The 25,358-nt window shown below is 29.9% G+C and overlaps 2 protein-coding genes across 2 annotated transcripts in view; one reads left to right on the forward strand and one right to left on the reverse strand.

The window, feature by feature from the left end:
* The window catches only part of LOC111641352 (tubulin gamma-1 chain), a 28,694-nt gene extending 27,884 nt beyond the window's left edge, over positions 1-810 (forward strand). The window contains exon 10 of the mRNA XM_023387487.1: positions 329-810. Within this exon, the coding sequence (XP_023243255.1) occupies positions 329-532 (204 nt within the window). The 3' untranslated portion in view covers positions 533-810. The remainder of the gene's footprint in view (positions 1-328) is intronic.
* Positions 811-15,741: 14,931 nt separating this feature from the next.
* LOC111641351 (calcium-activated chloride channel regulator 1-like) lies at positions 15,742-23,440 on the reverse strand. The gene is made up of 12 exons (XM_023387486.1): positions 23,064-23,440; positions 22,673-22,779; positions 22,416-22,586; positions 21,884-22,017; positions 21,663-21,774; positions 21,369-21,593; positions 20,995-21,300; positions 19,683-19,919; positions 19,341-19,614; positions 19,092-19,262; positions 16,294-16,569; positions 15,742-16,220 (listed from the first exon to the last, which is right to left on the reverse strand). The coding sequence occupies exons 2-12, from the start codon at positions 22,694-22,696 to the stop codon at positions 15,781-15,783; spliced, it is 2,370 nt and encodes a 789-aa protein (XP_023243254.1). The 5' UTR covers positions 22,697-22,779; positions 23,064-23,440; the 3' UTR covers positions 15,742-15,780.
* Between the last annotated feature and the right edge of the window lie 1,918 nt (positions 23,441-25,358).

Genomic DNA, 25,358 nt, shown 5'->3' on the forward strand with positions numbered 1-25,358 from the left:
TTAACTCCTGTAATATGTGATTAACAGTTATGTTTTGTAGGTTCATAAAAGTTTACAAAGAATACGTGAACGGAAATTAGCTCAATTTATTCCTTGGGGTCCAGCAAGTATTCAAGTTGCATTATCAAAGAAATCTCCATACATTCAAACAGCACATCGAGTCAGTGGCTTAATGCTGGCTAATCATACAAGTATTTCTTCGGTAAATTTTTTGCATCATTTAATTAACTAATGTGAATCTGTTTCTTTATAATTCTCTAACCGATAGAAAAATAATAATAATGTAATTATAAGAAAAGTAACTAATAATAATAATAATAATTTTTAGTTATTTGAAAGAACATTACGTCAATATGATAAATTAAGAAAACGAGAAGCATTTTTGGAACAGTTTCGTAAGGAGGCAATGTTCAAGGATAATTTAGAAGAATTGGACTCTTCTCGAGAAATAGTTCAACAGTTAGTTGATGAATATACAGCAGCCACACAACCAGACTACTTAACTTGGGGAATGCAACAGGTGATAATTTAAACAGATTTTAAATTATCTAGAAAATAATTGTAATATAATTCTCATTAATTCACACATTAACACTTCTACTGTAACATCTTGTATATGAATGTAAAGCAAAAGCTCAAAAAAATGTGCTAATGGCATGCTTACATACTAAGATTTGTTGTTAGTATTGTGTGGGCAAAATTAACATATCATTACTAAAGATCAAATGTCAAAAGAATTACTGTATGCAATATAAAAAATTCTATTTAGTAAAGTTTGTATATGTACAATTCAATAACTTTAGAAAATCTTTGTAAAATAAAAAAGATACTTTATCAAACCAAAACAAACACGCACAAAACCTTCCTGACANACTAATGTGAATCTGTTTCTTTATAATTCTCTAACCGATAGAAAAATAATAATAATGTAATTATAAGAAAAGTAACTAATAATAATAATAATAATTTTTAGTTATTTGAAAGAACATTACGTCAATATGATAAATTAAGAAAACGAGAAGCATTTTTGGAACAGTTTCGTAAGGAGGCAATGTTCAAAGATAATTTAGAAGAATTGGACTCTTCTCGAGAAATAGTTCAACAGTTAGTTGATGAATATACAGCAGCCACACAACCAGACTACTTAACTTGGGGAATGCAACAGGTGATAATTTAAACAGATTTTAAATTATCTAGAAAATAATTGTAATATAATTCTCATTAATTCACACATTAACACTTCTACTGTAACATCTTGTATATGAATGTAAAGCAAAAGCTCAAAAAAATGTGCTAATGGCATGCTTACATACTAAGATTTGTTGTTAGTATTGTGTGGGCAAAATTAACATATCATTACTAAAGATCAAATGTCAAAAGAATTACTGTATGCAATATAAAAAATTCTATTTAGTAAAGTTTGTATATGTACAATTCAATAACTTTAGAAAATCTTTGTAAAATAAAAAAGATACTTTATCAAACCAAAACAAACACGCACAAAACCTTCCTGACAATTTGGGAAGTTAATTCAAATTAGAACTATTTTAATTCTATCTCCACACAACTGACAAGAAAGATAGGAATCAATTCTATTAAAAAAAAATAATACAATGAATCTTACAAATTTCACTATGCATCACCAAAACTCTGTTACCAGACCTGGAACTGGAACTTGGAAACCTTTCATCAATCACTCAATTCTTAGCACGACCTCATTCAAATCTAAGTTTCACCTTGTCTAGTTGTCTCTTCATCTCCTTTTTTTTATGTGGCAGGTGTGGTAACATTACAATGTATCAAACCACTTATCCTATTTACATATTTACACAAAGACATTTTATTTGATCTAGTAGTTGGTTTTTTACTTATGTCATCTCCCTCACAATTTTATAATACTTTTTTTGTGTTGTCTAGTAATAATTTGGGATTGGGAGATTATTCTGTTAATTTTCCATGGAAATCTCTCACTCTTGAGATGTCGTTTTGGGATGATGATGTCATTTTTTCTGTCTGTAGTCATTGTAAGGTGAGTTTTAACCTGTAGAATTTTATCTGGGATGGTGCAGTAGTCTATCCTTAATGAAATAAAATGCTCCAAAATAAATAGAATAATGAACTAAAAATAATCTTCAAATAAAATAGAATGGTTTGGAATTGACTCCTTACACTAGTTCCCAGCAACACTTTAATTGAACAAATTGTGTGAATTATTGATATATTTTCCAGTTTTGCTATTATACATTATAATTCTCATAACAGCTATTTTGAATTATTTATCATATTTTTAATGTTTGTTCTGAGAAAAAGACTTGTACAAAATAATAAAATTAATATGATTTGGCAGTTTGAATTTTAAAGACTTGAACAAATTTTGATTTTTATAAAACCTTTCTAAGTTGAATTATGGTTACTCGAATCTTGATAGGTCCCAAGAACAGTACATAGGGTTTTCCATATAACATGGTCTCAGTAAGTCGAAATTGTCAGTACTTTTAACTTGAACCTATTTTTCCATATACCCTTCACTTGTCAATATTCTCTTATATTCCATGTGAATACAAATGATAAACAATTACCATGGCTCTGTGCCAAATACAACACCAAATTATTACAACCTCATGTTGGCATCTTTTTACTAATACAGTAATACCTCGACTTACGCTACCCTGACTTACGCGAACCCAGAATTATGCGATTTTCAAATCTCGTCGATTCATCTTTTGTTTGAGCGCCACGCAACTCTTTATTACTCACTCCCCCCACACTATTGTTCAACTTACATGTTCAGACGTGTCGTGCGGAATCGACACATAGCTACAATTTATTTTGTGTTATTTATTTCTGTGTTTGTTATATCTATGGAGACTTGAGAGATTCTATGTGGTGATTTCTTGTAACCGTGAATGAATCAAAAGACGAGATAAGATTAACGAGAACATTTGTTAGCTTACATACATCCGACTTGGATTTTACACAAATTGCGAAATTATACCCCGACTTATGCGAATTCGACTTACGCTGTTATCGTTTGGTCCCACTTATCGCGTAAGTTCAGGGTATTACTGTACAATATGTTACTGGCATTCTGATTAGACACAAGGTTGTCTTGAAAACGCACTCAAAACCACTATAAATGATATACAATTTTGTAATCATTTTGTGAACAGATTCTTGATAAACTGCTAGATAATGGAAAATTTTTAAAAATCTGTAATTAAACTCATTAAGTCAAAGTCAGGATTCTATATCCCTTAAACTTCAACTTTACTTATAAAGATAAAGTTATCTTTATAAGCAGAGTTGAAGTTTAAGGGATATAGAATCCTGACTTTGACTTAATGAGTTTAATAAAAATAACTGTATCTTAAATGCTTAATTAAATCTGTATAACTGCTTATAAAGATAACTTTATCTTTCTGTATAACTGCTTATAAAGATAACTTTATTTTTATAAGCAGTTATACAGATTTAATTAAGCAATTAAGATACAGTTATTTTTATAAGCAGAAGTGATAGCTGTCAGATACAGGAAAGCCTTGCTTATGTGACTTTGATATGTGTGATAATCACTACACACAGTTGAACAAAATAATACTGTATTCTGCTTTAAGTGAGTAATTACTTAGTTAATGTGAGTTTTTTTACAATAGCTGAAATTTTTTTTTTCAATCTGAAGGGGAAAATGTAAACTATGGAAAGCTTGAAAGGGCAAGTAATGTGTGCATTACAGGAGTGTGAACAAGAAAAGAATGGTACAATTAAGAGATTAAATGCAAGAAAGTTTCAACTGGCATGATGTGAACTGATCACTTCATTTGTACCAAGGAGATTTTGTTTGATGGAAATCCTAATATAGAAAGAAGCACAGAAATACAGAGAAATCTTGACAAAGTGATTGGCACCTATCGAAAATTGTAAAAGGAAGTGAAAAAGGTTAATGCTGTTCAAACATTACCATTTAAATATTTTGCAAAATAGTAGCTAAATAAAGTATATAAACATCTTAAAGCCTGATGTTTTTAATAATAAATCAAATGATCACTATAATGAATCGGGCTACATTACTGCTACTATTAATACCATGGATGGTTATATCTAAAATTAAATATGTCTGGAAGTAAAGGATGGAGATCTGGATTGGATGGAGGTCTGGGTAGCTTAAATAAATCATATTTATGCAATTATTTTTTTAATTATAATGTTTTTATCCTGTAATGTAGCTTAAATACAGTGGTGCCTTCTACTTTGAATTTAATTCATTCCAGGAGGCTATTTGAAGACTGAATCAATTTTTCCCATTAGAAATAATGGAAAGTGAATTAATATGTTCTCAGATCCTAAACAATACCCATTTTAATAAACAGCAAATACACATAATTTAAGGTAAAAATAACACAACTGAATATACTAAATACTAAACTAAAACATGAAAAATAAATAAAATTCATAAATACTGTATATTAAAACGAATTCATATACTGTACCTTAACAAGGAATGGTGATGTTCTGTTTCTTAAAATCATTATGCATCTGCTTTGTTTTCTCAGAAATAATCTTCACAGAGATATCATCAGCCAATTGCTTCTTATTTATCCACAGTAGGTGGAGTTTTTCCATCTCCTCAGTGATAAGCAATCTTCTGGAAGTCAACACTGTCATACTTCAGCCATATCAGCTGCTTTTATTGCTTCCTTGTTCTTATGAATGGTGCACACATTAACTTCAAGATCTTAAACATGGCTACTAGATCTGCTACACATGTACAACTTTCATGTTTTGTGATAAGTTCCTTTTTCACCTTAGTCGTAGATTTTTTCTTAGGCTTCATTGCTTTCAAACACTTCTTGGAAATAGTATGGTTTATATATATAACCAAACTTACCAAAAATAAAGTGAAAAAAGCATTGAAAATACAGTAGTATAACACAAGATTCTTTTGCAGTGTGACTGAAAGATGACTTGATGAGTACTCAACAGACAGCATTTAAGAAGTACATTTTTTTACTGCTTGCACAATTTGAACATAGTAGCATTATTCAAATTTCAGGTTGATTTTGCTCAAAGTTAGCATTCAAAATAGAGTTGTTCAAAGTTTGAGGTATCACTGTAAAGGCTACATATATACTGATGGAATAATTGTATTAATCAAATTACAAATTTTATTATATTTGGTTTATTATTATATTTGGTTTTATATTTTTGGTTTATTATATTTGGTTAGCACATTTTCACTTAATGTCCATTAATTGCTGGATTCATTAATAGCATTAAATGAGGTTTTCCTGTACATTCTTTGTTTTTTTTTTTAAATCATGTTGGGAATTAATGTCCAAGTTCTTTATAAACTGAAATCAAATTTCATAGCAAACTTATTTGATTAAATATGATTTTTCTAAATTTTTAAACTTTAAAACTTTTTGGCAGCTAGTAGCCTAGAAAGGAAGGTCAGTCGCCAGAAATGTATTGTCTAGAACGCAAAAAATAAAAAATGGTGATCCCTACTTGGGCGAACTTGTCTTCAAGTATTAAAAAATGATTTTTCTATTTAAATTTTTTAAACCAGATTTTGTTATTTGAGTATAGGCACTTCATGACAAAATAAAATTACAGGTGATTCTGAAACGTTGTTGCAAAATAATTTCTGTTTTACTTTACAGTTTTTTTAAGAGCATTTCTAGAAGTGCTACCTATGTGTTCATATGCAATGTGCTATATGTGCAATACTGAAATTTGATTGATATTTGAAACAATAGATTATATTCAACTCCATGTATTTATATTAAATCAAAATGAAAATAAACATCAATATATGTTAAATAGTGACTTTATACTGTATATAAATATTTGATGTAAAATTTGTTTTGCAGCAAGTTATGCAGTTTCGCAAACATGTATCAGCACATTTGGCCTGAGCAGATGGCCTATGCAAACCCGAATCTATGTTTTTAATTGGCATGCCTTAATTTGCAGATTGAATGTCACATAAGTTCCAATAGAGAGTGACTACACTCAGACTTTAGTTTAAATATAACTAGTTTATTATGATAATTACTAGGAATGGACTAAATAAGTGTTTTTGATAATGGTTCAAGCTTCTTTCAGCAGAAATATTTTATTGAACATTTTTGGCTATTAGACAGTCAAAAACATTTGATAAAGTAAAGTATTTCTGTGGAAGAGGGTTGAACTGTTATCATTTATTCAATTCACCAGTTAATAAGATTTACTATTAGGTATTTTTGGTCAAATATCAAATATTCTTCTCTTTCTTACTATTGAATATTCAGCCAAATATCAAACTGATTTATTTGAAACTGCCTGAAACAGAAGGCTTAGAAACTAAGTCTTAGAATGTGAAGGGCGGTACTTTCTATTCAATAATAAAAATTATATGCTTTTATTTTAAAAAAATTATCATTATGTGATGAAAAGTAAAAAGTTAAATCTGGCCTTGAGATTCATTGTTTTTGACAGTCCCATAAAACAGCATATTTAGTGAATGTACTAATGTGAATGTGCTTGGTAAAACTAGAAGTATTTATGACAACCAACAAAATCATTTACTTCCTATGAGTCAGAAGCATTAATGTTTCTTTTTACAATTTATTACTCTTGAATTGTGATTATTAATAAGTTGTATTTATTTCAGAAAGGAATAAATAAAAACATTGTAAATATCTGACATTATAAATATTATTTTCATTCTGTATATATATATATTGTCTACTTGGACCTTGTTTGTTAATAGGACTTGTTATACTGGTGAAGTTCCTGATTAGCAAAGATAGGAGATATTACTCAAATGTCAAACAAAAGTCAAAACAAAATATCCTTATTTTCATCTGAAAATAAAAGATATTTTGATATTTTTAATAAAATCTCTTTGTTTTGATTTTTGACTAAGATCTGCTCTCTTGTAATTCGTTCGAGACTGCATAGTATTAATACCAAAAGACTTACTAAGACACTTATCTTGCAGCCAAAGTTTATTACTTCAAGCGTTTTCGGCCATGTTAAATGACCTTTCTCAAGACAAAGAAATAAGAGAAAGCAAAATAAAAGATAAAAAACTGTATAAATTGAACGCTTAGTACAAACAAACAAGCTTTTTGAATATTTTTGAATTAGCCTATAATCCGTTGCAATTTATGACATCATTTTTAACTTTGCAACGGAAGTATAAAAGCTTTCTCTTATTTCTTTGTCTTCAGAAAGGTCATTTAACATGACTGAAAACGTTTGAAGTAATAAACTTCGGCTGCAAGATAAGGTGTCTTAGTAAGTCTTTTGGTATCTGCTCTCTTGTTTTGATTTTTGATACTTTTCAGTATATCTTATCTGTTCCCAGTTTAGGGAATAAATTTTTTCAAGGGAATTTAGGGAATCCAACTACAGTACTTAAGGAGGCTTTTTAAAAATAGATCAATTCATGGATTCTACATTGGGCTGGAACTAGGCTGTTTGCTCATGGCAATATGTTTGGTAAATGGAATTTCAAGGTTTTGGGGGCCAATTATTGGGATCACTAGATGACTTAAGGAAATTAATCTATATCAAATTTAATTTAATCAATCAAATGATGCCAAGGAAGAATCCTTCAAATTAGGTAATGAGTGTAAAAAACTTCTTTTTTGGGATAGGGAACTTTGTTGGGATATCGTTCATATAATATTGAAATATTATATGAACGATAGTAGGCATCAGTACTTTTAAAGAATATCTGAAAAGTTGTCTTCTTCAGATATTCTTTAAAAGTATTGTGATCAACTTTCAAACCAGGAATTGTTTATGACGTGTGGTTTCCTTGGTCTAGTCAATCATATTTATTGTCTCAGCTAAGTTTTTCCATGAAGTGCTTGATTGTACAACTGAGACTTTATAGTTTGGATTGACTTTTAATGGAAGATATTTGTTAATTAAAGACTTTTTTTTTTTTGTGGAAAGATATTTGGAAAAGCTGTTAAACAGTAGTTTTCATTGTATATAAGACTAAGTGGTATTAAGGCTGATTGTAAGCTCTTTGGTTAGCATGTGATCCAAATGGATTCCAGCAAGTGGCATTAATTAAAAATGTAATACTTTTTCTATGGAAAAATTCTTGAAAATGGATATAGATAAGACCAAACAGTTTTTTTGCATTAGAATCCTATTTAAATGATTCAGAATTTTGAAAAAGAATTTGTTAATTTTATATGAAATTTTAAAATCATAGAAAATTTGTAGAAAATGAATGAATTTGATTTTCAAAATTTCAAACTGTACATTAATAAATGAATTAAATAAGATTATAATGCAAAAAACTGTTTGATTCTATCTACTTCCATTTTTGAAAATGATTTTCCTGTAGAAAAGCATTATATTTTTAACACTGCTGGAGATTGCATACATAACCAAAGAAATTACATTGAGCTTTAAAGAATCTTTGTTAGAGGCCAGGATTTTGACATTGATTATATTAAAATTGCAAATATAAAATTAGTAATAATATCAAAATATAAAATTTGGAAATTTTTAAAATTATATGAACAATTGATATTTCTGTTCAGCCTATATTATATTTGAATTAAGTGTTAAATATAAAGTATTATTTTATTTCAATGAACAATACTTAAGTAATTGTTGTAAGTTTAAAGAATTGGGATTTGTATATTGGAAACTATAGACATGTTTCTATTATTGGTTATTTTTTGTTAAGACTGAATTATAAGAAAGTTAAAGACTAAGAATGTGTTGTTTTAGCTTTATTATGTAAATGATTGACTGTAAATGTAATTTGTTATAAGGAAGTTAACCTTAATTGTTATTTACAGTAGAGCATCAATTATCCAAATATTGATCAACCGAAAGCTTTCCAGTTGGCAAATTTAAATTTTCACTAGTGCTGTGGTGCTGCAATATTTGGCTATGTTTTGGGCTACTCCAATATTATTTTTGCTGGTGTGTGTGTTTTAGCTGGCAGCATTGGCGTGACCATGAAAGGGTACTTAAGGACGTGCCAGAATATGAATGAATTTCAACATGGGATAGGTTAATATATTTTTTCGTACATAATCAGTTATCGGAAAAATCAATTTTCCAAACAACCGCAGTCTCCAATTGATTTGGATAATCGATGCTCTACTGTATTTGTTAAATCTGTGTTTGTGTCCCTTTATAAAGAGTTTTGAGACTCATATCAATAAAGATATAATTACTGATTTATATTTAATTATTATTTTATTTTTTAGTAAAAGTAAACATTTTTATTTTGATAATACTCTAATATGAAATATATAAAAATTATTCTAAGTAAATGTGAATGTAAAATTTTAGTAAAGTTAATAAGAAAGTCATTTGATATAATAAATATAACATTGAACTAAATTGACTTTTAATTTTAAGTTTATTGTTAATCACAAACAGTAATTATTTTTTAAAGAAAAATAAATTATTATAAATTTGGAGGACAAGTACAAATAATATAAATATTGTAGAGTCAAAAATAAATCAAACTTTTGGTATAAGTTTTATTATATAACATACATTTTTACATTAAATTATTTTTAAGTAACTTTTCACTTTACTGCTTATTGGAATCTGCAACCCTTCAACTGTGTTTCATTTTAGGGAATTACAAGATGGCAGTTCAATGATAGGGAGATTGGGAAAACAATGTCCATGGTTTGCTGACCAAGAACAACCAATGTAAGCTTTAGTGATTAGTCCTTAAAGACATCACAAAAACGGCTTCTAGAATTGTTTTGACAAACAGTATTGACATTAGCAGAAGTGAAAATCTGCAGAAGAAGCTTACTTTGGAAGTTGTCTTCTATATTTGTACTATTAGCATAAACCAAACTTTTAATATGACTTTTATTATTTTTGACTCTACCATGGTTTTATAAGACTTCTAATATAAAATTTACTTTTTAAAATTATATTGTTAATTATATATTAAATAATATTATAATAATAAAATTATTATTATTGTATTATTTTCAGGTATCAGCACAGCAGTAATACAAAAGACAACCATTTAACAAGTACCAGCAATGTGTATATTGTATCTATCTTTTGACTTTTGTTCATTGTAATTATAAATTAAATTTAATATTTTCAAAATATTAGCAACCTAAAAAAATTACAAAATTTACATAAAACTAAGAATTTAACACATATTATAAAATGTTTAGCATTCTGAAAATTTGTAATATGATGATGTACATAAAAATCAGGCTGCCAAATAATTTTTATATTTATTTTGTTGTTTAAACTGATTGTTTATAATGCTGGAAAATTTTAATATTAAAAATTGTGATTGTAAGAACTATCTAATTTTAACATTTGCATTAATAAATCTAGATTAAGAAATTCATGATAAAAGTACTTATTATCAAGTATTGTTCTCATTGTAGCTGTACCAATCATTGAAATTCTATGATTGTGGTCTGTGTATATCCAGTGATAATTAATATTATCAGTTATAAAGAAACTGATATTTGTTCAGTTACATACAAGAATGTAAACTAGTATTTGTGTTTTCACATTTGTTGTTAGCAAGTCATTGCTGTATTTTGTCATCATTTAGTTTATACACCAATAAAAGTTTTTATCGTTGTATATTGAAATCTTAATTCATATTAATAAAACTTTGTTTCTGATAATACATTTAAACATTAAATAACTAACATTGATTTCATATTAATTAGTTTTATTTTAAGGGGCATATTTATGAATATAGTTTTGAGATAACAAAATCAGTAAATAAAACAAAGATTTAAATCGCTTAATTCTTTATCACAAATTATTTTGGAATTTAAAAAATTTTTCAATTGAATTTTGATATTCTATTTTAATTCAACATAACTATTATTTCTGTAGCATTTTTGAGAATATATATTCTTTGTGTATTCTTTCCTTATATATAAAATGTAAGATTCCCTTTCTTATCTATAAGATATATGAGTATTGGACATAGATAGCTTCTAATTAAATTAGATGTTGTGGCTTACATCATTCTTCATTTCTAAGTTGCTGAGTGAATTCCAGAGCCAACTAAAATAGTCATGAAAAAATATTGACAAAATACAAAATTCCATGAAATAGATATAATAATTGTGCTGAAGGTTTATAGAACAAAATAATGTAGGTTTACAATCTGATTACAATGTACATACATTGTACACACTACATACAAGCATATAATGCTTGTACTACATACAAGCATATAATGCTTGTATTAGTGTTTTAATAAACAGATGTATTACAGTTATTTTAAAAATGATTAAAACTGATTTGGAACAATCCTATATTGTTTTTCATGATTTAATCATTCTCAGAAGCAACTTAATCACAAATAGCATACAACTGTTACAAAATACAGTGACACCCAGTACTTTGAACACTAAATTCAATAAAAATTTGCTCCAGAGTTAGAACTGCCCATTGAATGAAAAATGCTCAAAGCATAAACAAAATCTCTTGAACTGCTAAGTCATCTTGCTCTTGTGTTTTAGTCTCATATATTTTTAGTGCTTTTTTTTTGCTTTACTTTTGGTGTGTTTGCATATATATATGTATATGTATACATGTATGTGTGTGTGTGTATATATATACACAGTAGAGCATCAATTATCCAAATACCAAGCAAACTGAAACATCGGTTAACCGAAAGCGTTCCAGTCGACAAATTCAAATTTCCGCTAGGGCTGTGGCATTGCAGCACTCTTCCCCTCCCTGCGAAACTGAACTGTAGGCATAGTTTAATGCATTACATTATGTAAGGTATGTAATTGTAAGATGTGATACAAATTATATACAGTATAGTTTTGTGTTTAATATATTTTTTTGTAAATGATCAGTTATCCGAACAACCCCAGTCCTGAATTGTTTTGGATAATTGATGCTCTACTGTATATGCAAACATATGTTTAGATGTTTAGCATATATATATGCTAAACATATTACATTATACATATTCATCTATATATATATACTAGCTGCAAGGACCCGCTTCGCTGGGCAAAAAGTAACAATAGTGAAGATTAAGATAATTACATTATAGCCAATCTTACCCGTTTTCACAGAATGCAAGAATTAGGTCCCCCATTTCCAGACTAATTAGAGAATTTTTACGTTTAGTCAAATGAACTATTTTCAACGTTTACAATCGTTCTATAATCGAACCAATATTCGAATTTTATGTTCAAATTTAATTCGAACAAATTCAAACAAAGCATTCGAAATAGAAAGCCACTTTCAACCACTTTCAGCCTCATATCTCCCGCACCCTTATAGCTATCGAGACGCAACCACCCCTATGCACGAATGGAGGCTTGGGGCTACTACCACATACAAACACCATTTACGTGCGATGTGTAGTTTTGGAGAAAAAGTGAAATATAGGGACATACATGTCCATTTTTATATATATATATATATATATATATATTTTATTTATTTATTTATAGTGTGTTGTTTGTCAATCTTTAACAGCTACCTGTAATTTTTCTTTGACAGCTTTCAGATGTCTTTGCATTTTGTATCCTTCAGTTCAAAATTTATTGAACAGAACTTTTTAAACCACATTTCATTTCAGATTTTCAAAATTTAGAGCATCTTCCCCAAATACATTATGAAGTGTTTTATTGTTTGTGCAGCATTATATCCTTTATGAAACTCGCAAAGCATAATATGCCAAATATATGTTTCATTCAGACATTTTGACTTGATTTTATTCAAACAAAATAGGAATTAAAAAGTTTAAAATAAGATTCTAAACAAAGAATAAATTTCATATTAGTAATAATGTTTTGAATTTTACAACTGTTATAATTAAACTAGGAATCTATGTTAAGTAACTACAGCTGTCAAGAATATGCAAAAGCTCTGTTCAACCCACTGCAATTTACATTTTATTATACAGTACTTACATATTTTATTTAATGTTTTCGTGTTCTAATTCATTATTAGGGGATTTAATTGTTATTTTTACAGTTTCATTATATTTGCTATTTTAAGTTTATTGAAATGAGTATTGTTTAGGCTCTGGGAACAGTTTAATTTGCTTTTTATTATTTCTAATGAGAAAAATTGATTTGGACTTTGAACAGCCTCTTGGAATGAATTAAATTTGAAGTACGAGGCACCACTGTGCAGCAGAACTCAGATTATCCAAGGTAAAAGTTGTCCAATGCCACCTCACATAACTGAAAACTTGGATAAAAAGTATGGAAAAATCCATTTCAGATTCAAAATTACACCTCTTTTATGCCCTAATGAATTTAATCGTATATAAGAACATTGTTTACATTGTTTAATATACAGCTAATATATACAATAGTTTTAAAGAATACAAATGTGTATTATAGTTAATTTTTAATATGAATGATTTGTTTTGCACTGAAATTAACCCAATAAAAGGTAACAGAAACAAATCATTTTGTAATACATGTTATCATTTAAACTTTCTTTTAAGAAGTTTTAAGAAACAGTAACCTATTCATATATTGGTTTGCTTCAGATAATCAGGGTTCTACTAAAATTTTAAACCACAAAACCATCAAATTTTGATCTATCTTTTATATTAAAAAATTGATAAAGTGATATATCATTATTTCATGTAATTCTAAACATGAATAGAAAATAAGTGATATTAGGTCTAATATTTTCGTAACAAAATTAAATCATTAAAATTGATCAGAGTTTTATAATTCAGAAATTTGAAAATTAAGTTGTCTTAAATTTTTGTATATTACAAATTTATTGAAAAATGCTTTTATTTTCAGCTATAGTTATCACTGAATGTTTTCCTAATCAAAACAAGTAAGAATACAAATTTGTTTTATTATTAAATAATTGCATGAGTACAATAAATAGGAATGAGAAAAGTTATAGTAATAATAATATATAATAGTTAACATTTTAAGAGGATTAAAACTAAATACAGATTTTGAGTTTTACATCAATGATTTTTTGATATATTAATCCTTTATGTATATTTAATGAAAATTCCAAATTAATACCAGTATATTTTTGTTTTAAAAAATAATGTTATAAAAATATATGGTATATTTAAATGTAAGATAAGCCATTTATTGTAATTTAAATTTTAAAAATTTTGATTCTTTATGTTTACATGTATATTAATTATAGAATATTAATGTAAGAGGTGGCAGTCTTTGCTCGAGTTTTTTTAGTAATGGGATTGGAAAATATGCAAAAATAAATATTAGCAGGTTTATACAATTGATATTCAAAAATAAATATGTAAATCAGTAGCATTTTCCGACAGTATTTTTTAAGATATAGAAAGTATTATGCATCAGGAAGCTTAAATTACATCCTCATTAAACAGTTCTTTATCTTTAAACCACAGAAAAAAATCTTATCTCAAGAAATTGATACAACTTTCAATTTTAAATAACTTTAATTCCTCTATTCATTAAATTTTGACACATTAACTTCTGAAATTAAATTCTAATTTTTCTATTTATTTTTATTAGTTTAATATTACATAACTATAAGACTGAGTTAAATTTATAATTACGCTGCTATTTTATATTAACATTTTGCTTTGATATTCTCTTTGATGTCCAAAATTTCATAAGAGATGTTTGGATGTGGAAGAATATTTTTAGATCTTATTATCTACATTTATTTTTTGAAATACCTGGTATTTTTTCTTATAATTAAATCATTGGCATTCATTTATAAGAAGATTAGAAAGGAGTGACCAAATAATAGTTCTTTTTAATCAGTGTAAAAATTAAAATTAACATATTTTATTTAATAGCCAGCTACTATTAGATAAAAATACAGTAATGGCTAATGCGGTTAAGTCGTTGGCCTGCCACTCCGATAAACTGCTATCAAATTTAGGAGACTAAACCTAGGATTTTTTGTGGGCGGTCTGTCTCAGATAAGTCAGGCTCCATTTCCCCCATCCCATTGCAATCCTAGTCAAACCCATGATGGATTTGGAAAAAGATCCCGTTAGTGCCCATAAGACAGAAAGAGTTGAAAATTAAAATAAAAATTTCTTTAATTTGTATTAAATGATACCATAAAGTTATGAAAGAACTATAAATGTGATTAAAGGTTTAATCAGATGTTAACTGATAATGCTGTTTTAAGTCATTTGAATGTTCTGAAAGAATGTTTGAGAAGTACAAAAAATAATTAAAGATTCTTAATAATAAAATATAAATTATTTAGGCAATTACTATGATTTTATTAACAATAATCTAATTTAAAAATTTTTTACATTTAAATACTATTCTTTTTAACTTTATATGTAATGGAATTGCATAAGAGCATAAAATAATAATAATTAAATGCACAATATAGGCTACTTAGCATATTATATTAAATTCTATATATAATTATATATTGTAAGATATTAATAAATATTAGAAAAAAAAAGCCTTAAAATAGAATTTAACTCGGTACTCGATATCGTTATTTTGCTAAAAAATATTTAAATTGGGAATAAATATTTCGTATTTTAAATACAAATAACAAATATGTTGATTAATATTAAAGAATCGATATTGCAGAATCATTCCCGAATTACTTTTTATGCTGGATAAATCTAGCAATATTTGGTTCTTTAATTTTAATTTCTAAAACGGCAGTTGAGCAGACATGAATTATCAAATACCAATGGTAGAGATTAAGAAATAATTACAGACGTAATAACATAGTTTTCGATAGTTCGAACATTCAAGTGATAGAATTATTTACAGTTTAGGATATATCACAGAATCTTGAACAGATATTAATGTTATTTTGATTTGTTTACTCGCAATACACTTTCTCGAATTTGTGGTTCTTTTTTCGATGGAAAATAATAATGAGCCCTATCATAAGCGCAATCATCAATAAAATGGCGATGCCGATGCCGACGACTGCGGGCCACCATCTAAACGGCTTGTTGGAATTCGGTTTACGTCCGTAAAAGTTAAAGTTGAAGCTGGCTAATGCCAAATTGTAACCCGGAGAAACGTTGCCATTCTTGTCGATTGCTCTGACAGCAAAATACACCGTCTTATTTGAAGTATTGTTGACCGACGGAAAAAATTCGTCCGGCACCTTTATAACTACGATTTGAAGTGCGCCCGGAGGTAATGGTTCCAGAGTACCGTTGATCACGTGGCTACTGTTATACAAGAAGGACTCATTAAAATTCGAAAGGAGTATTTCCGGATCTAAATCAGATCGAAGTTCTAGCGACGATACTATAAATAAATTAAATTCGTCGTTAATGATTTAAATTGAATACCGGTGAATGCAGAAGTTGGAAATAATTACCTATTCCCTCGTCGAGATTGTCACCCGGAGAAGTCCAGGTTAAAAGCGCGTGTCTTTTTGGATTAGTTCCGAGGACGATTAAATCCGTGATATTTCCGGGAGGGATGTTATCTTTGGATTTTCGTTTCCAGTTCTGAACTCTGAATGCTCCGGTTTCGGATATTCTTTGGAGATGGTCAATGGGTTCTGCATCGATGGTTTCGTCTTTCTTTTCCGTAGTAAAAACGAAATCTTCTAATGGGAAGCTGTTTGTCGGTTCTCCGAGTGATTCTTTTGCTGAAAATTTTAAGATAAGTCTTCAAAATAAAAGTAAACATATTTTTATTTTATGTGATCATAAAACCAAATATTTATCTGAAATAGAACTGTAGAAGATAGTACATAATGATAGAACCAAATTTTTGTAATTACTTACAAAACATTTATTGTTTCAAAACACCAAATTTTTTATAAAGAGCAACCTTTAAGATTTCTTTTTCTATATATTAAATTCATATAAACATAAATTACTCCAAGCATGTGAAAATTCTCATTCTAACATTTTACAATATGAGATAATCAGTGGCGTGCGGAGAGATTTGATGATAGGGAAGCTGTGCCGGCCCTAGATAGAATCATTGGAAGCGTTATACGATATTTTAGTGTGTAGCATCCACCAGCTAAACCGCGTGAGGTTGATGCTCTGTAAAATGCATGCGCGAATGCCTGTAATCTGGCTGCTTTACACCATTCAAATATTTTCGCCGTGGAAGCAATCCCGTATTCGACAATACAGCGCTTCCACTAGGAATATGCACATACGAATTTATATTCGAATATACAATAGCAATCTTATCATTGTTTTACACATGTAGTATAGCAATAAGATACATATTGCGGTTATAATAAAATATTAATTTTAATTAATTCAAAGAACGTTAAAATATGAAAATAATCGCACAATATGTATTTATATTTTAGAAAATACAAAGTGGTGCTTCCACAGCTTTCATGGACGGCACGCCACTGGAGACAATATAGCCTACAGTAAGATCCCGCTTAACACTGTCTCGATTAACGCTGATTCGATATAACGCGATCTGATTGAAGCCTAAAAAACGCTCAAAGTTTACGCTGATTCAAATTATCACTGCATTTCATTGATTCGTATATAATACGATTATTCCCAAAATCGAACCAATCAGCAAAAGGTGATAATTCGTCGTAGGGCTATACTTTCCTTAGATCTATGTTTGTTTTGTGCAATTTTGGAAAAAATATAACATCACGGATGCCATACGAAATATTGACTTCGTTTGGCAAGGATTAACTGATAAATGCGTGAACGGAGTGTGGAAGAAGTTATAGTTGAAGGTATCCAAGAATTGTCAACGGGAAGAGCCTATCGCTGTATCGTTAGGTTGACCATATTGTCAACCTAATCGATACAGCATGACTAGGAGATGTAGACGAGCAGGATATTGAGGAGTTATTGCAGGTTTCTGGTGAGAGCTTACCAACGACCTTCAGAACTGACAAAACAAGGAATTCGTGTATAACTGGAAAATAGAGATTGTGAAAACGAAGAACCCAAAACAATTCTCAACAGATTTCTTTAGTAAAAATTTGGTAACGATAACCGAAATCGTTGATCAAATTGTAGCGAATGATCCGGATTTTGAAAAAAAGTGCAAAAGTAAGACGAGGTGTTTTGGATGCGATTTCTTGGTACCGACATTTGCTTAAAGAAAGGGGAAAAAGTGAGAAATGAAACTACGCGACTTTATTGCAAAAGAACAAGAATTTCAGAAGAACCAGGACCTTCGTCACAAAAAATGAACTTTACATTTGTGTGTGCGTATGTTCATGTGTTATTTGACATATATTATTATGCAACTTAATATAAAAATAACTTAAAATTAATGTAAAATGTGTTTATTTTTTGACAGCGTGTTCCCCTTTCCCTATTTACTCTGTGTTAAAATGACCTCGTTTTACTAATTTTCATTCTGTTAACAGAAATCTCAGAGTCGATACCAGGTTGAAAAGACATCTCTTCGGAATTTTAAGTCCAAAATGAAAGGAAAAATTTTTTTCGTCTGTAAGAACTAAATTATCAATCGTCATTTATTTTTCTTAACTAAAATATTAATTTAGACAGATAATCTTATTTACACATTTCTTCTATCTTCTTCATTACATAAATACAAATACTGAATTGTTATATATTGCTCGTTGTACGTGTTATACGTATTGTGTCTAATTCATTTTTGTTCTTTATATTCTTTGTTCCATTTGAAAAGATCAGCAGTTTATGGTGGGATACGTCTTCATCATAAACTGGTGATATCGTGTCACTTTCACAACCGATCATCAGTACGAATGAATCAGAAAGAATATGTTATCTTGCCATTTTCGTTTGTTTCTCTGTCTCCGATCATTAAATTCAATAATTCCATAGGCTTTAGTTCAGTTGGCATGATAAATAAGATTTCTTTGCAAGACTACCTCTCGATGTAGTCAATGTACTGTACAGTACAACTATTCGAAGATTTACTCACACTTCTGAAGATTTTGCAGCATTTTTAATCAAGTTATTGTAAATAAGTTATAAATATATTTATATTAACTAATTAAAAATGCTACATAATCGTTAACTATTTCTCTATCATATACATTCTATCATTGGATATTTAGCTCCGTGACTTACTTTCTATTTTGTTTTTGTAAGAATTATGAATTACCAATTTCCTATCTTACTTGTTAGAAATGTTATGTAGGTCGAAATATAAAAGAAATTTTGAGTAATTTTCGTTTACCAGTTTTGCTTGCAATTTTAGGGATAGGCAGAGCCGAAGACGATCTCGATCCACGTTTCAGTTTTGCTCCACCATCGTTTACTACGTTTGCTACTACGGCGTAACGACCATTTCCATTAAAATGCGTAAAATAAGCCGAATAAATCCCATCGTTTTGCAAAACATCAGCACCTGTAAATTTCAATCGTTATATAAAAATTACAAAATGATTTCTAATTTAAAAAAAAAAAAAACCCGACGAAATGTTACCAGCGCCGCTGTCTTTTAATACAATATCGACAGATTTTCCCATGGGTCTCTCAACCGTAGCAATAACTTTTGCATTAACGACCGCATTGTAACCTTTTTTAACTTCGGCATAAACTTTTGCGTGAGCCGGAAACTCCAATTGGAAATCGCTCAGCCAGGATCTGACTCGTATAGGTTGATCGCGAATGTCTTTCGGTTCGGACGTCAAAGACATGGAAATAGTAATAGGCAAATGGAATTGCGTTCTATGGAATCGTATAGTCCACTGTCCACTCTGTAAAGTCCATATTTGTTTATATTCATCTATTAAAAAATGAATAAACGGCAATATATTTTTTTTACCTGTGCATTTGGAATGGTAACTTGAATTCGTTTCCTCACGTTCATATCTATACTAAATTCCGGACTCGATTTGTCGTATAATTTATTGTTCGGATCGTATATCTGCATGTCGAATCCGTTGATGACCGTACTCAAGAAAGTAAATATTGTATTTTTTCCTAATTCTTTGTCTATCCAGATTCTTCTTTCTTGATAAGTTTCGTTCCTTTCCATAAAATATATCATTTCGTCTACAATCTAGAAAAGAAAACATATGAATTAGTGTCTTTCTTTGTAATCTTTTATGGAAAAATTTATAAAAAATTTTAACAGCGCATTTCTTTAACTAATCTTGTTCAGTTTTACCTCTGATATTTGAATATAATAGCAACATATTCTCGCAGACAGAATTTCTAACTTCAAATAAAACAAGTTGTCTTCAATAAATTTGCTTAGAGAAATGAGAACGTGTAAAAGATTGTAGTTTCATCACAACAAATATATATTTATCTGAAATTCAGGCTTGAATACGAATCTCTCGGATAACTGTCATGCATTGTAATCATTTTAGATTATGCCCTTTGTCTGTGCATAAAGCATACATGGGCACAAGCAACACGACAGCGTACACGAGCATCCTCCGTGTTATAGTGTTGCTTGCCTATCATATCGCTAGCCTCTTCTCGACCAGCATCGTATTTACAAAAACGGTGTCAAAACGACTATCAAATTTTCACCGTCGTTTATGGATGTTGCATTAAAACTTTCTTTAGGCTAATTAATATCTAAATTATGACAATTTTAAAAAGAGGTTAATTGGGAGAATTTTAGTAATGTTTCTACCCATTCTTTGCAATAACATTCTCATAAGCAATCGCCAAACGGTAGCAGCAACGAAACTAATTTAGTCGCCGCTTCCTACTCGAGCTAAATCGACACTGATACGCCGTAAGTGTTCACGGCAATTATAGTGACTGTTAGAAACAATGAACTTTATTCAAGTACACTCGGAAACAGTTACATTACATGTTAAATCCGATAATACAGTTTAATAGTAAGATTTATGTATTGAAATTTAAGTTATTTGAATTTCTCGCCTCTTTAGAAAAAGGTTTAAAATAAATTCTATTTAACTGAAGATGTATTAAATGTACTGTATTTGAAGATGAAAGTGTTTCTGCGTTGTATTGTCAAAATGCGCATTTGCTGGGAAAGATTTTTTAAAGACGACGGCTATTTGAAAAGAGACAAGTCAGAATTAATTCCTTTTTAACACTTCCGAAGCTTAAAAGCCTTACATTAACACTAAAATAAACTTTTTTATTTTATTTACCTTAACCGGTTGTAAGTCTATATCGGCCTGAGAGGTAACCGATTCTAAGAACGCGGCATCCAGATCCGAAGTGGGACGTGTTCCGTTCAGGTCTCCAAAGAAAAATCCTTTTCCTCCCGTTATTTTTGTTAAATTTTCTAATTTATCCGAAGCCATATTGCCGAACGCCACCGTGTTTACGATTACTTTTTCTTTCAGCAGTCTTGGAACTTTCTCTTTAATGAAAGGCACTACGTTTTCTTCTCCGTCGGTTATTAAAATAATCACACCTCCTTCGATACTGTCGTCGGTGTTATTTTTAAGAACCTGCCATGGTATATTTTTATACGTGTTTAATTCTTCACATTTATTCATAGATTTTTGTCTGGACTTACCTCTATTCCTGCCTCGAGAGCTTTGCCGATTGCGGTCGTTCCCCCGTCGTCCTTGTCGGGTAAACTTTTACTTAAGCTGTATCTCGTTTGGTTAGTTACTTTTGTAAGTGGATACAATACTTGAGTGTAAGTGCTAAATTGAATTATGCCCAGGTAGGATCCGTCCGGAATTCTGTCCTCCACGAAACGTGTCGCCGCTTGATGTAACAATTGAATCGGTTGGCCCTGACAGAAAAATTAAGAATTTTAATGTATTTAAATTTACCCAAAGTTAAATATTGTGAAATTTCTTACATTCATACTTCCCGATACATCTAACACCAATACGAATCTTCCCCCTTCCAGATTTCCATGTTTGACTATTCGAAATAAGATTTCGGTAAGCTCTTCCGCTTGTCTGGTTGTCCTGTATATTAAATAAATTGTATATTGTGTATGCAATGACTCCACAGATTGAATAAATTACATATCGTCTATGCGACAAAAATTGTAGAGCTAAATTATTAATTACATACCTATTTTTCTTCTGGAAATCAGGATGCGACGCTACGATATTCCACGTACTTCTGTATTGGCATAATGCATTTTGCCTGGTCGGAGCTCTGACGTTATGGAATCGCTCATCAGTTTTATCGCAGAATCCATCCATCTAACAATATTTGTCAGCAGTATAATATTTTAAAATTAAAAAATAAACAAACTCAATCATAATTCAAGGAATCATCAAATTTTTTTTTTTGTATTTTCAGGCATTTGTAAAGCCTTTTTCGTGCCCATCGTGGGTATCATCGAGCCAAAAGATTAGCCGGTGAGACACTGGACCCGACACATTCGAATCAAACATAATAAAAATTTATAGTTTGACTTGGACTCGAAGCCGGGGTCTTGGCAATCAAAATATTAATGTTATGGATATGATTAATAAGACTTCTATTATTAATGTCAAAATATTGCTAGTAGCATTGAGGGAGGGAAAGAATTTGAAGACTCCTTAAATTGTTTTAACACACAGGATTTTTTTTAATATAAAAGCAGGTCTTAACATACCGTCGGGATAAACGGCATATACATAATAGAAGCCGTGACATCTTGATGGTGCATATCTGGAATAAATATGCAGTCTTTATCGACGTATCCGCCTTCGAGAATATAACAAGGTCCACCATTTTTCGATTCAATCCACCCTTTGATATTTTTGATGCAACTAGTAGGATACATCTAAGAACCAGATACATCTCAGCTTACAGAGAGAATTTACCAAAAAACAAAAAGAAAAATGTAAAATGTCAGAAAAATCAAGAAACCTTTCCGCTGTCTTGATAAAACATAGGAAACCTCGGATCTCCAGGTATGCCGTATTCATCAAATACTCCGTAGCGGAGATGAGCCCATTCGTGGACCAGTTGACGAGCTAAAATGTAAGCAATATTATCGCTATCTGCTTTGAATTAATTATTAATTCTTAATTCTTATAATAGAGCTAATATAATTTTTAAAATTAAATATTTATGAATACTTCAAGTCATACAATTGATCTTCTCTTTCACTTCTGTTATTCGTTGGTACTATTAGAGGACTATTAGAGGTTGTCTATCGTAACGAATAAAACTGATAACGTAATCCATTGTGCCGAGACGATTTTAATTTACATTTCTCAATACTAAATGTATGTATTTTTAGCAACAAAATTCTTACCGGGAGGACCGTACGCATCTTCTATTTCGCCATTCTCGTTTTTCACGAATCTCGGCGTCAGGTGAATGTACTGACCGGGTTCTCCACATCCACCCGTCTGTAAGGTATAGGGCGCGTCCCCGTATTCGGGATTTGGTCTGTCGATGCGAACGTGAGCCGAAGAAAAGTAATCCGACAGAACGTTCAGATATTCTCTTTTGTTCGACCAAGACGACGGAATCGCAATGGTAACTTCTTTGAAGTATGTCTGTCCTCTCGTGGCTTTGTGAAGAAAAGCAGAAGCGTCTCTGAAGAGCTCCTATGTAACATTTGAAATTGTTGAATGTAGATTTATTATGTGCAAACCAATTCCATTTATAAATATAATTATTTCTATTTCTCTGAGAGGTTAAAACCGCAAATATTTTATGTCTAATTATTGCATATCACTCCCTTAACTGAATCCATCCCGTGGGCACTAAGAGGGTCTTTTTCCGTATTCATCATAGGTTTGGCCAGATCCAGAATGAGAACGCCGGACGGCAAAGAACAATATGCTAATATCTTCATGAACAAATCATTCACTCAAAACGGAGCACTAAGAGGGCCTTTTAATAAGCTTGACATATTTCAAAGAGTTGATTCTGAGACTTTTTACGTTCGACAATATCAAAACTCTGTCTACTATTTTTTATTCTGTTTTAATATAGCCTACTGCAAAAGTCGATTTAGGAGTCCGAGAATTTAAAGATTTTTGCCAGAGTTCAGAAAGTTGCAACTCTATATTTTAATCATACCACAGTTGAAGAGTTGAAAATTAAGAAGAAAAACAAACATCTAAGAAAAAATGTTCAATTAAGTACTGTATTACTTTTATTATTTATTGAAGAAAATATCGATGTTAAAATCGCCTTTATGGCATTTTCTTTGCAAGATTAACCTAGTAGTAATTATCAAAATCAATATTAAATTTTGGGCGGTGGTGGCCATGTTTTGGAGATTTCGATTAAAAAATTTGCGATTTTAGAAGGAAACTATCCGACAGCTCTGACTCTCTTACAAAGATGCGTTACAAAGGGTTTACTCGTTTAGTGTAATAATACTGGTAATACTGCTGTATCTGTATGTAACGTCATAAGGGGATTGTACTCTATGTAGTAATATCGGTTTGTCAATTACTGTATATCGATATCGTGGACAAAAGCCAATTACGTAGTGGACGAAATTTCAGTGATAAAGTATATAAACCAGATTTTTATTACACCTGTAAAAACAATGTATCTATCGGCAAATCTAAAATATACATCTAAAGCTTTTCGTTTTCTTTCTGATCCATGGCCTTGCTTTACACAATAAATCAAGATTCTTCGCTGGTAGGGCAAACGAAACCAAAACTGAACAGAAAACCAGACAAAATCTAGACGTAATGTGAAAATCTATTATAATTCTTCTATACTTTTGGCGAATGTTTTGAAAATCTGGACATTTTGAGATCACTGAACCCAAAAAATTAAAAAAAGAAAAATGAAAAGAATTCTCTGTATGCGTTTGTTGGCGACCTCAGAATAGTCCCCTTGACTTCCTGCTCGAGTGCCTGGAAAGTCGAGCTAACTTTTTAAAGCAAATTTTTAGATAATAAATTGATTTTTTAAACAATATTTAATAATTATTAAATAAATTTAAAAATACATTTATTAATAAAAATCATTTAGTGTTAATGGAATTTAAATTACCTACAATATGTATACCTGTAGTGGAAGTTCTTTTAGGTAATTCTTACATATATAAATGTAGATATTGTCCTAAAAATACTTGTACTTTGTTGGCATTTAATTTTCCTAGTTGTTTTTAGACTTATCAAAAACATAATAAAAATGATAATTTAAGTTTCAAATACGTTTGTAGATGTTATTTATTTTTTGCATTTTTGCTACTAAAAATAAAACAAAACTTCTAATCTTTTGAAAAATCTCCCTTATTTAAATAAGAGATTTAATATGTAAAGTTTGTCACAATTGTTTTAAGAAATGTCAGGAATTTTGCTAATAAAACTGAGGTTTTAACTAATTTTAACGATTTAAATAGGAGAAAATAGTTACTACAGTAGAACCTCGATTATCCGCCCCCCGATCAACCGACCCCTCGGTTAACCGACCGTCCTAGTCAGCAAATTTCAAATGTCTGCTAGTGATGTGGCGCTACAATATTTGGCTATGTTTTGGCTACTTTAATATTATTTTTACGTGTTTTAGCTGGCAACACTCATTCGACCATGAAAGGGAGCCAGTATTTAAACGAAGCTTAATTTTCTAATTT

The sequence above is a fragment of the Centruroides sculpturatus genome, unplaced genomic scaffold, assembly GCF_000671375.1.
Source record: "Centruroides sculpturatus isolate CEXI.00-Female unplaced genomic scaffold, Cexi_2.0 scaffold1419, whole genome shotgun sequence".
In the NCBI taxonomy this organism is placed as follows: Eukaryota; Metazoa; Arthropoda; class Arachnida; order Scorpiones; family Buthidae; genus Centruroides; species Centruroides sculpturatus.